Source organism: Oryctolagus cuniculus, chromosome 9, assembly GCF_051225735.1.
Source record: "Oryctolagus cuniculus isolate XC-2025 breed Fujian yellow rabbit chromosome 9, ASM5122573v1, whole genome shotgun sequence".
Lineage (NCBI taxonomy): Eukaryota > Metazoa > Chordata > Mammalia > Lagomorpha > Leporidae > Oryctolagus > Oryctolagus cuniculus.
The window spans coordinates 2,759,665-2,771,774 of NC_142875.1; the positions used below are offsets into that span (position 1 = coordinate 2,759,665).

Sequence of the window (12,110 nt, forward strand, 5' to 3'; positions counted from 1 at the left end):
TTATTTGAAAGTCAAAGTTCCATAGAGAGAAGAGAGGCAGAGAGAGAGAGAAAGAGAGAAAGAGAGAGAGAGAGGTCTTCCATCTGCTGGTTCACTCCCCAGTTGGCTGCAACGGCCAGAGCTGTGCCAATCCGAAGCCAGGAGCCAGGAGCTTCTTCCGGGTCTCCCATGTGGGTGCAGGGGCCCAAGGACTTGGACCATCTTCCACTGCTTTCCCAGGCCACAGCAGAGAGCTGGGTGGGAAGTGGAAGAGCTGGGACTCAAACTGCCTGCCATCTTATCGCGTTGTATGTGGCATTGGTGGGCTGATTTTGAGTAATGGAAACGCTAAAACAACTCTAATAATGAGAGCCTGATTTTTTATCAACAGGGCCAAATGGGCTTAAGTTTCCAAGGACCGAAAGGTGAAAAGGTGTGTGAGTGTCTCTTGCACGTGTTTCCATGTTTACCCCCCAGTTGTGAGCCTTTTGGGATGTCCACCTCTTGTTGGCTCCTCTCGATAATGTTCGTCTTCTCTGTACGTCCTTGAATTCGATCGTGTTTCTCAAAGTGCTGGGATTACTGAGTGTATTGTTGCTTTTTGAGAAGCTGGAATGCAGTGACGTGCTCCCGGCACAATCTGACAGGCAGAGAGGACAATGTGACGACTGATTCCAGGGATGTGTGCACACAGCTTGGTCAGCATGCTCTTTGCCAGGGCTGAAGCCGGGCCTAGAATCATAACGGAGTCAGCCAGGACTTGGCCATTAGTAGCAGAGCATGAGCAAGGCCACGGGAGGGACACTGGGCAGTGGGCAGCCCTTCTCGGTGGCCAGGCAGGCACAGAGCAGATGCACAGGCCAGAGCAGGTGGCTTCATGTTTGCAACAGGGAGGCAGACAATGGGACCCCTGGGTCCCCAGGTCACTCCACGGGTTTCCCAAGATCAGATCAACGAAAGGGCACGGGCTGGGGGTGTTCCTGTAGCTGCCGCTCCCGCCTGCCTCGCCAATGTGACAACGAGTGTGATGACCACCAGGGGGCGTCAGATGCAGGGGCCCTGGACAGAGCTGGACTGGGCAGTGGACCTCAACCCCGGTGCTTTGTCTCATCTTTCCCATCAGCCTCCCGATGAAGGGGTATTTTGGGGCCTCCTGTGCGCTATGGCCAGATGTCACGTCACTTCCAGTGTGCCCAGCACTCAGGATGCCCGGAGAGCCACATTCCCAATGGTCCTCTTACTCCCTGTTGACCTGAAAACACCCCTTGCTGCCCAGCCAGTCTGTCTGTCCTCTGTGCCACCAGTGTGCAGCAGTGCCCTTTGCTGGAGCTTTTGTTAGATACACGGAAAACACGTCCCGTGGACATTCACAGCCCTGTCGCTGCTGAGACGCGGCTGCCGGGCCTTCCTAGTCCCTGCGAGGCAAAGCCACTGCGAATTTTCCATGCTTTTGTGCCATCTTCATGCCGAAACTTAATTTATGCCAAGAGGCAAAATGCAAACCATTGCATTTTTACCATTGATGCTTTCTTTTAGGCTACACTTCCCCTTCTTGCTGTAGTGATTTTTTTTTTTTTTTTTTTTGCCTGATTAATTTCTCCATTTTTGCACCCACAGGGAGATCAAGGCGTCAGTGGGCCTCCGGGAGTCCCAGGACAAGCTCAAGTGAAAGAGAAAGGGGACTTTGCCACCAAGGGAGAGAAGGTACACACAGGCTGTCTGATCTGGGACAGACTCCAAGGGAGCAAGAGAAATCAGGCAAAATCCGGCTCTCCATCCTGGCGGGACACATCTGCGTTCTGTTCCATTCGCTGTAGCCACCTGTGTGCGCAGGGCGGCTGGCACCGGCCGGGCTCACGACTGATTCGAGGCTGTCCCTCCTCGGGGAGCGCTGGGTGGGGGAGGCTGTGGTCGGTCACTGGTGGGACCCCCTCTGCCCCTCTAGACCCACGGCCCGGGCCGCGCAGGGAAGCCGGTGGCAGAGACCAATGTGAATTTCTTTGCTCATTTTGGAAAAGGGTCGTACTTTGTTGTGCATGTTGTACATAGCCGCGAGACAGAGCTGACCTACCTCTCTCTCTCTCTCTCTCTCTCTCTCTCTCTCTCTCTCTTTTCTTAGGGTCAAAAAGGCGAACCTGGATTTCAGGTAGGCGCCCTGTTCCTTTTTGTGGCTGTTACTTCAGTGTGGAGGTTACGCTTGTGTCTCTCTGGTCGCGTATCACTGACGTGCACCAAGGCGTCTCACTCTGGCTTTCTCTTCTCTCCAGGGAATTCCAGGGATTGGCGAGAAAGGCGAACCCGGAAAACCAGGGCCCCGGGTGAGCGCTCCCCAAGTCCGCCCACGCCTCACTGGGACACCATTTTCCCGTCCCGCCAAAACCTGCGCCCCTCACCCATCTCCCCTTCCCGCCAAAACCCGCGCCCCTCAGCGTCTCCCTTCCTGCCAGAACCCGTGCTCCTAGGGGCTTTCAGGGCCCCGTGAGCCCCCGCCCCCGCCAGAGCGGAGCAGCCTGGCGTGAAGGCGGCCTCTGGACACCCGAGTCTCCATGCGGCCCAGGCCTCTGATGGGACCGGAGCCGCGAGGGTCCAGGCCATTCTGCTCTCTCCGGCGCGCGGCCTCGCCATGGCGCCAATGCTGTCTGCTTCCTCCTGCAGGGAAAACCCGGCAAAGACGGCGAGAAGGGGGAGAAGGGGAGCCTGGTAGGTGCTGGCGGCCGCGGCCCTGGGTGCAGCCCCAGCCCCGTGCGGCCCGGGCGCCCCTCACGCTCCTCTCTCTTGCAGGGCTTCCCTGGAGACTCGGGGTACCCCGGACTCCCCGGCCGCCCGGGCCCGCAGGTGAGCGCCCCTGCTCCCAGACTCCGCTTTGGCCCAAGTGCGCTGTTCTCGGTTCTGTTGTCGCTTTGGGCTTTTTCCCTCTAGAATAACGAATCTTAGGCTCAAAGGGAAAAAAAAAATGATGCTCCGTTTGGGTGGAAACACAATTTTAGGGACTTCGCTGGTACTCAGGAATTTTTCACATTAATTTTTTCCCGTTCAAGTTTTTGTAGGCATTCATTTTTTTTCCCATTATAAAACAGTCAGAGGGAGCAGTGAGCTGCGTGGGAGGAAAGGGACTGTCTGGTCTTTCCATTTCCACTCGGAAACGGTCAGAGTTGATCCTGGCCTGGCCTGCGCACGCGCGCCGGGCTGGGCCGGGGCTGCAGCCGGGGGCGGGGACGTGGTCCAGGCTGCCCGAGTGGCTGAGCGGAAGGCAGGTGCCCGAGCCCTCGCCTGCGTTCCCAGGGTCTGCGTGGGTGGGAAGCCGGCGCGGGGCGGGAGCCGGGAGTTGCACAGGGCGTGGCAACGGTCCAAGGGGCTTCTGCGGAGGCCTGGCCAAGCGGCGAGAGGGCGTGCTCTGTGCGTTTCTGGAAAAGGTCCATCTCGTGGATGTTAAGTGATAATCGTATCTAGAATGTGGTGGCTAAAATAGTTCCCAAGTTCTGCAGGTGTTTCTAGAACTTTTCCTGTTCAGAGAAGAACTGCAACACTGACCTCTAGTTTAATGCCTTGTTTAAAAGCAAAGCCTCCACATCTGTGGCCTGATGTGCGTAGCTGAGAACTCTCTGAACTGTTACCACAGGTGTACAAGAACGTCAGAGAGCAAAAAGCTAGATTTCTGGGGGCTGGTCATCCAGTGCGAGAGTGGTTGACACGTATCTGCCGGTATTTCCAGTGTTTGGGCAGTGCGTGTCCCCTGAGACGGCATGGTGAGCTGTTTTCCTCTTTTGCAGGGAGACAAAGGAGAAGCTGGCCCTCCAGGCCCACCTGGCATTGTGAGTGCTGCGCTGGCTGCTGCCCTCCTGGACTGGGGGAGGGGACGGGGGCACAGGGAGGCCGTGGGGCCAGCGCTTGCCCGGGACCAGGCCCTGTAGCTGTCCCTGGAAGACCTGTGTGGGCAGGGCGCGCGCACTGTGAGATGACTCGTGTCGTGTGCAGTTTGGGACTTAATCCTCTTGCACCTTGCTCGCTTCTGCATTTCTCCAGCCACTGGGAAGGCAAGGTGGCCTCTGTGCGTCCGCACGGATCCGAAGGCCAGGGAGGGGAATTTTCCTAGGGAGAGCAGGTGGCTGTGATTTGTCCCAGCAAAAGCATTCTTGTTCTTGCAGGTAACGTTTTACTCCCTGTCCGCACGCGTAGCTTACCTGCCTGTGAGCCAGGTCACCAGTCTTTTCTGAACGCGAGCTGCTTGCTGTTTGCTCTCACCTCCTCTTGTGGGGGGGGGCTTTCACTTCCAGGAAGTGCTGAACCTTCTAATGCTTTTATTTTAAAAAAAGACTTCTTTATTTATTTGAAAGGCAGAGTTACAGAGGCGGAAGGCAGAGAGAGAGAGAGAGAGGAGACAGAGGAGAGAGAGAGAGAGAGGTGTCTTCTATCCACTGGTTCACTCCCCAGATGGCTGCAATGGCCAGAGCTGAGCTGATCCACAGCCAGGAGCCAGGAGCTTCTTCCGGGTCTCCCACATGGGTGCAGGGGCCCAAGGACCTGGACCATCTTCCACTGCCTTCCCGGGCCACAGCAGGGAGCTGGGTCAGAAGTGGAGCAGCTGGGACTCGAACTGGCACCCATATGGGATGCCGGCACTGCAGCCTTTACCCGCTATGCCACAGCGCTGGCCCTGTGAACCTTCCTATTGTTTTTATTGCTTTTATTACTCCACATGTACTCCTAGTTCTTTTTTAAAAAATAGTTACTTGAAAGGCAGAATTACAGAGAGAGAAGGAAAACTTTTATCACTGGTGCACTCCCCAAATGACGGCAATGGCCAGGGCTGGCCAGACCAAAGCCAGGAGCCAGGAGCTTCATCCGGGTCTCCCACGTGGGTGCAGGGGCCCAAGGACTTGGGCCATCTTCCACTGCATTCCTAAGTGCATTAGCGGGGAGCTGGATTGTAAGTAGAGCAGCTGGGACTTGAACCAGTGCCCATATGGGATGTAGGTGTTGAGATGGTGGTTTAGCCCATTAAGCCACAATGCTGGCTCCTATTCAAATTTCTGTTTCCATATTTACTTGTGGCTGCTTGCAATGTTGAAATATTCTGTTTTTACCTTAACCTCATCGATATTTTTTATTTACTTGTTTTTCTTTATGTTAGATGTTCCCCCTTTATTCATTTTTTCCTTGGCAACGAAACATCATGTACATTGATGAGTATAACATCTGGTGTGGATGCATGTATGCATCGTAGAGTGGCCAAGTCCAGCTGTTTAAGCACATTTTAGCAGTAACTACTGATTTGGTTGGCACAGGGTCACGTTTGAGGGCAGGGTGCGACATTTGCTTTTGCTGTTTTCCTGACATTTCCGTGGAGTAGACCTGGGGTGAAGCAGCTCTCCTTCTAACGAGGTCTAACGCGGTGCCTCCTGGGCCAGGCACCTCTCAGTTTCAGAGAAAAAAAAACCATTTTGGGACATGTTAAAAAGCAAAGATTTTCTTCCAATAGAGCTGTGAGTGTCCCCGACCCACAGCCTGAGGACACTGAAGGATGTTCCTGGGACCACACCCCGTGACGAGAAATGCTCACGGCGTGGCACGTGTGTCCCTGGGCTCCCTCCGCTGCGTCCCTGCCCTGCCTCCGTGTGGCGCGTGTGTCCCTGGGCTCCCTCCGCTGCGTCCCTGCCCTGCCTCCGTGTGGCGCGTGTGTCCCTGGGCTCCCTCCGCTGCGTCCCTGCCCTGCCTCCGTGTGGCGCTTGTGTCCCTGGGCTCCCTCCGCTGTGTCCCTGCCCTGCCTCCGTGTGGCGCGTGTGTCCCTGGGCTCCCTCCGCTGTGTCCCTGCCCTGCCTCCGTGTGGCGCTTGTGTCCCTGGGCTCCCTCCGCTGTGTCCCTGCCCTGCCTCCGTGTGGCGCGTGTGTCCCTGGGCTCCCTCCGCTGCGTCCCTGCCCTGCCTCCGTGTGGCGCTTGTGTCCCTGGGCTCCCTCCGCTGCGTCCCTGCCCTGCCTCCATGTGGCGCTTGTGTCCCTGGGCTCCCTCCGCTGTGTCCCTGCCCTGCCTCCGTGTGGCGTGTGTGTCCCTGGGCTCCCTCCGCTGTGTCCCTGCCCTGCCTCCGTGTGGCGCGTGTGTCCCTGGGCTCCCTCCGCTGTGTCCCTGCCCTGCCTCCATGTGGTGACGGCAGCTGCTGCCCCCGGGGTCCCGGCCGCCTGCAGGACCTGCCCCGATGCTTTGTCCCCACTCACTGGCTGTCTCCAGACTCAGAGCGCCGCTGCTGCTCATCGTTCCTGAAATGCTTAGAGAAGTGCACCTGTGCACGGAGGGCAGTCGTGTGCAGGAGCGGCCGCTCCCTGCCCCACGCTGATCTCCCTCCTTGTGTTCAGGTGATCGGCACGGGACCTTTGGGAGAGAAAGGAGAGCGAGGCTTCCCGGGAGCACCGGGGCTCAGAGGAGAGCCAGGCCCTAAAGGTAGCTGCTTGCCCTCGCCCCCCATCCCCCCTCTCTCTCTCCAGTTTTGACCTGGGCTCGGCCGTATCTTGGAAGCAGCTGTGTGCCCTGCGCAGCTCCCTGGGGACCAGGTCTTCTTCAGGTTCATAGGAGGGGTCTTCAAAAACTGCGCGGAAAAGGCTTATGGTGAAAACTTTGTGCATAGGCTTCAAGCATTTTGTGCCAAGTGAAGCCGGCATCTTGGTTCCACTTTCCAGGCACTTTCTGAAGTCTCTGGGGTGTCTTTGCCACGTGGGCAGCGGGGCCCTCTCCTGGCTCTGGGGGCGTTTCCCCAGGGCACCGGGCGGCTCCCCTTGGGCGCGGAGGTCTCTGCACAGCCCTCCTGGGACATTAGATGGAGACTTGCAGGCTGGTGTCTGCGAGGGAACGCCTGTCAGTGTGCCCAGTGCTCTCTTTCTCTTTCCAGGTTACCCAGGGATCCAAGGCCAGCCAGGACTTCCAGGTGAGCCTCCTCACGGCGCTCTCTGCCGGACCCTGGCTCACGTTTTGCGTGCCGGACCCTGGCTCACGTTTTGCGTGTGGTTATATGAGCGTGAGATATTCGCATGGACTAGCGGTGGTACTGCAGTTCTCTAGTTCCTGGCTGCTGTCCCTGCCTGGGCAGGTGCCTGTGGGGCTGCCCCATCCCGCCGTGCCCTGTGCTCCGCTCCGGGCTGCGGCCCCCACTGCCCCGGTGACCTGCGTCTTGCTGGGCCGGCCCTGGCCTGCTTCCTGGTCCTGCTGTCCCCTCTGCTTTGCTGTGCTGTGGGCCCTGCTGGCTCGACTGAGGCCTGCACGGGCTGCCTTCGTTTCTTTCTGCTCCTTGTACTTGTGCTTGTGGGTCTTCTCAGGTCCTGGGGTCCTCCCCTTCCTCGCAACTCTGTCCTCTCCGCTCCCTCCCCACTCAGGCCCAGCCGTGTCCTTCGCTGTGCTCTGGCCCCCTTCCCCGGGGTCTCTCCACCTTCCTGTCGCAAACCTCAGTCCTCAGCTGTGAGGCGGCCAGGTCCACTCCGCGTGGCCTCTACCCCCAACCTGGAACCACGCAGTGTGCACCCTTGGCCCCGTGTTCCTGCTGTCTCAGAGCCCAGCCCCTGGCCTCGGTGCCACCTGTGCTTGTGCCCTGCTTGGCAGTGCCGATGGCGCCGAGCAGTCGTGGGCTTTATGCATGGCTGCCAGCACTTTCGCATAAGAAAGCCCGTGTTTGGGTGCCCTGTCTGTAGCACCACCAGGTGTTTGGGTGCCCTGTCTGCAGCGCTGCCAGGTGTTTGGGTGCCCTGTCTGCGGCGCCGCCAGGAATTTGGGTGCCCTGTCTGCGGCACCGCCAGGAGTTTGGGTGCCCTGTCTACGGCACCGCCAGGAGTTTGGGTGCCCTGTCTACGGCACCGCCAGGTGTTTGGGTGCCCTGTCTGTGGCACCGCCAGGTGTTTGGGTGCCCTGTCTGCTGCACCGCCAGGTGTTTGGGTGCCCTGTCTACGGCACCGCCAGGAGTTTGGGTGCCCTGTCTGCGGCTCCGCCAGGTGTTTGGGTGCCCTGTCTACGGCACCGCCATGTGTTTGGGTGCCCTGTCTACGGCACCGCCACGTGTTTGGGTGCCCTGTCTACGGCACCGGCACGTGTTTGGGTGCCCTGTCTACGGCACCGCCAGGAGTCCTGGACCTGTTTGTGCTGACTGGCCTACGATCTGTGCTGCTTCCAGGCTTTCCTGTGCCCGGCCAGCCCGGTGCTCCCGGCTTCCCCGGCGAGAGAGGAGAAAAAGGCGACCAGGGACTGCCAGGCGTGTCTTTGCCAGGACCAAGCGGAAAGGACGGGCTCCCAGGCCTTCCTGGCCCCCCCGGGCCCCCCGGGCAGCCAGGCCACACCAGTAAGTGCCCCCCAGGGTCCAGGTGCAGGAATTCGAGGGCAGAGCTGGCCGGAGCACGAGGCACACCGGCTTCTTTGTCCGGTGATTGGTTAATTATTGACATTCCGCTTTGGCATCTGCACAGAATTAACCATGCAGGAGAGAGGAGCGGTTAAAAAAAGAAAAAAGAAACCGGTTTCTAGGAATGAGTAACATGTTAACCAGTTCAGCCGCATGGTTCCTATTGAAAACAGCCTGCGAGCTGTGTGGTCTGGAGCCCCGTCCTGCTCACACCCACACGTGCACTGAAGACAGGGCAGGGGCGGCGTGGGGGCCGATGTGTAGCCTGTGCACACCTCAGGCTGTGCGTGCCCCCTCGATTTCTCACGTCAGCCCCTTGTGAGGGCTGGGCATGGACGTGGAGCTTCCGACTCCACTGACGCAGACTCCGGGAAGATTCTAGAGGACTGAAGTCCACTGCCCCCGTGGACGTGGGTTCAGGTTTGCGAAAGAGGCCTTTGGGTGGTGCAGATTCTGTGCCAACACGTGCTCTGTGGAGCGTCTGGAACACAGATGCTCTGTGTGCTGGGTGCCGGGGGCCGTGGAGGTGATCTGCTGGCACCCACGGGCACCTTTGGGGAGGGAGCTGAGGCCTAGGAGGCTGCTAAGGGAGGCCGCACCAAGACTGGCAGGCACAGCCAGCTCAGGGCCGGCCGCGTCTGCAGGCAGATCCGCATGGACGTGGGTGGGAACGCAGGTGGCTCGCGTGTGACCTGTGCAGCGTCTCCTCTCCTGATTTTGTGGAATATGGGAGAGGAAGGTGAACTCTGCGTGCCCCAGACACCCCCACAGCAAAGTCGTCATTTCTGTCTCCCAGGGAGGGTTGGGGCCGTCCGAGGGCCTTGGGGTCACTCGTTTGTTCAGCAGGGGTTGGGGTGCATCAGGCCTGTATCAGGAGCCACGGGGAAGCTTGCACAAAGTCCTGCCCCTGGAGCGTGGGATCTGTCGGGGGACAGGTGTAGACCAAGAGATCAGCAAAGGGTCTGACTGTAGGTGCTGGCGAGCCGGAGGGGAGGCAGGCTGGGGAGGGCAAGGTGCAGTTGTGGGTGTGGGGAGTGATCTTCACAGAGCCATAAGCTGACACGAGAGAGGGGGCGCTCACTAGGGGAGAAGCTGGGAGAAGAGTTCTTTTTATTTTGGATTTGTTTATTTGAAAGTCAGAGTTAATGGAGAAGCAGAGGCAGAGACAGATCTTCCATCCACTGGTTCACTCCCCAAATGGCCACAACTGTCAGGACTCTGCCAGGCTGAAGCCAGGAGCCAGGAGCTTCATCCAGGTCTCCCACACGGGTGCAGGGGCCCAAGGTCTTGGACCGTCCTCTGCTGCTTTCCCAGGCTTATTAGCAGGGAGCTGCCGGGACTTGAACCAGTGACCACATGGGATGCTGGCACTGCAGGCGGTGGCTCCGCCTGCTATGTCACAGCACCAACCTGAGAAGAATATTTTTTGCAGGCCCAAAATATGCATAAATTTTTTATAAAAATATGAACTCTGTCAGTGTAACATCTACCACACCAGATTTCTAGATTTTCTTTAGTCCACATAAACTGTGTTATTCCTCACCACGAACTAGCACTTAATTCAGATTTACGGCATAGGATAAAGAGCCACGTCTTGGAGCTATTGCCGGCGTGGCCTGGCCACAGCTCATGAACCAGGCACTGTGGGATTTCCACGTGCTGGTGCTGCTGCCGTGTTCTGGTCCCGGCTGGCTGTGGCAGCTCCGTGGCCCCCGTGGCTGCAGACCCCTCCCTGAGCAGGCGTCAGGTGGGCGCAGGCCGTGAAATCGGGAACACTCCTCAGAAACGGCCCCTGTCTTCTCGCTTCAGCCTTGAGGTTTCTCTGAGCTGATCTTGGTGGTGGACGTGGCAGGGTTTGTACAGGGAGTGAAAGAGCCGGGCAGGCGCGTGTCCTGGCAGAGGAGTAACTTGTGTCTCTCGGGAGCTCGCGTTGCCAGCATGTTTACGGTCAGGGAGTCGACACTGGCCAACCTTGGTGGACTGGGATCAGAGGGCCTGCTCTCGGAGACGTAAAGTTGAAGTCCCCTGCCCCATGGGTCAGAGGACTGTGGGAGTCAGCAGGACTGGAGGGAGACACGGTGCAGGTCCTCCACGGTGACTGTGGGGACAGCCCCATGTCACCAGCTCAGAGAAGCAGACAAGCCGCAAGCAAACAGAGCCAGACGCTGCCCTGTCCGACCACAGTCCTTACGCCGTTGAAACTTCCAGCTGAGCCGTGAGCCAAGGCTCTGCGTCTCCTTGAGGTGTTCTTGTTTTCCTGGGGTGGGGAGACCAGAAAGTTTGGCTCTGGTTAGTGCATGACCCCAGCCCCAGGCCCTGGCATGGGGTGGCCGTGCCACTGCTGCCTTGGCCTCCTCTCCGTGGGTGTGAGCCATGGTCTGTGCTTTGCAAGAGGAAAACCAGGCGAGGCAGGGGACCGGGCTGGAGACCACGGGGCGGGGTGGCCCCGCGCGGCTGAGATGGCCAACAGGAGCCAAATTTCTAGACCTAGCAGATGACCCCAGCGTCTGGTTCATAAGAGGCTGGAGTAAGAGGGCGGAAGGCCCTCACTGATGGTGTGGCCTTGCATCATTTCAGACGGCATCGTGGAGTGTCAGCCCGGGCCGCCTGGCGATCAGGGTCCTCCCGGCACACCAGGGCAGCCGGGATTGAGTGGCGAAGTCGGAGAGAAAGGTAAGAGATCTTAATTTCTTCTTCTTTTTTTTTTTAATATTTACTTATTTACTTGAACATCAGTTTCACACACACACACACACACACACACACAGAGAAAGGTCTTCCATCCGCTGGTTCACTCCCCAGTTGGCCACAATGGCCGGAGCTGCGCCCATCCAAAGCCAGGAGTTTCTTCTGGGTCTCCCACGTGGGTGCAGGGGCCCAAGGGCTTGGACCATCTTCTACTGCTATTCCAGGCCATAGCAGGGAGCTGGATCAGAAATGGAACAGCCGGGACTAGAACCGGTGCCCATATGGGATGCCAGTGCCGTAGGAGACGGCTTTACCCGCTACGCCACCATGCTGACCCCAAGATTTTAATTTCAATGTGTTTGCTGATTTGAATTTCCCTCCTCATAAATTGCTTAAGCCTTGGAGTCAGGTTAGGGCAGGGCCTCCGTGGCTTTTCAGTCTGTTGTCAGAGTGGGTGGATGGGGAGTGGGTGTGTCCCTAGGATGAGCTCTGTCAGGAGGGCGGGGACCTGGGAGGGAGGGGTGGGGCCTATGGTGGTTGTTCTTTGGTCAGTCTTTTTTTTTTGTTTGTTTAAGATTTTATTTTTATTTATTTGAAAGAATTACAGAGAGAGATAGAGGCAGAGAGAGAGAGGTCTTCCATTTGCTGGTTCACTCCCCAAATGGCCGCAGCTGAGCCGATCTGAAGCCAGGAGTCAGGAGCTTCCTCCAGGTCTCCCATGTGGGTGCAGGGACCCAAGGACTTGGCCATCTTCTACTGCTTTCCCAGGCCACAGCAGAGAGTTGGACTGGAAGTGGAGCAGCAGGGACTTGAACCAGTGCCCACATGGGATGCCAGCGCTGCAGGCGGCAGCTTTACCCGCTATGCCACAGCGCCGGCCCCTGCCTGTCCAGGTGCCAGCGACGTGGCCTGCGCACTGAGCTTGTGGGCAGTGTTGGGAAGAGGCGGATTCGCACTGCCTTGGGGCCCTGCCTTGGGGCGCAGCAGACAGGGGCTGTCCCCGTGTTCACCTGCCTGGCAGTGTCAGCCCCTGGTTCCCCACCTCGGGCTTTGGACTGGAAGGGGGTTTTGG

General features: G+C 58.3%; 1 protein-coding gene across 1 annotated transcript in view; it reads left to right on the forward strand.

Annotated features, from left to right (window-relative positions):
* The window catches only part of COL4A1 (collagen type IV alpha 1 chain), a 130,317-nt gene that overhangs the window by 78,658 nt on the left and 39,549 nt on the right, over positions 1 to 12,110 (forward strand). Inside the window, exons 12-22 of the mRNA XM_051849972.3 lie at positions 371 to 412; positions 1,597 to 1,683; positions 2,099 to 2,125; positions 2,247 to 2,297; positions 2,635 to 2,679; positions 2,761 to 2,814; positions 3,750 to 3,791; positions 6,327 to 6,411; positions 6,857 to 6,892; positions 8,126 to 8,290; positions 10,928 to 11,023. Of these exons, the coding sequence (XP_051705932.1) occupies positions 371 to 412; positions 1,597 to 1,683; positions 2,099 to 2,125; positions 2,247 to 2,297; positions 2,635 to 2,679; positions 2,761 to 2,814; positions 3,750 to 3,791; positions 6,327 to 6,411; positions 6,857 to 6,892; positions 8,126 to 8,290; positions 10,928 to 11,023 (730 nt within the window). The remainder of the gene's footprint in view (positions 1 to 370; positions 413 to 1,596; positions 1,684 to 2,098; positions 2,126 to 2,246; positions 2,298 to 2,634; positions 2,680 to 2,760; positions 2,815 to 3,749; positions 3,792 to 6,326; positions 6,412 to 6,856; positions 6,893 to 8,125; positions 8,291 to 10,927; positions 11,024 to 12,110) is intronic.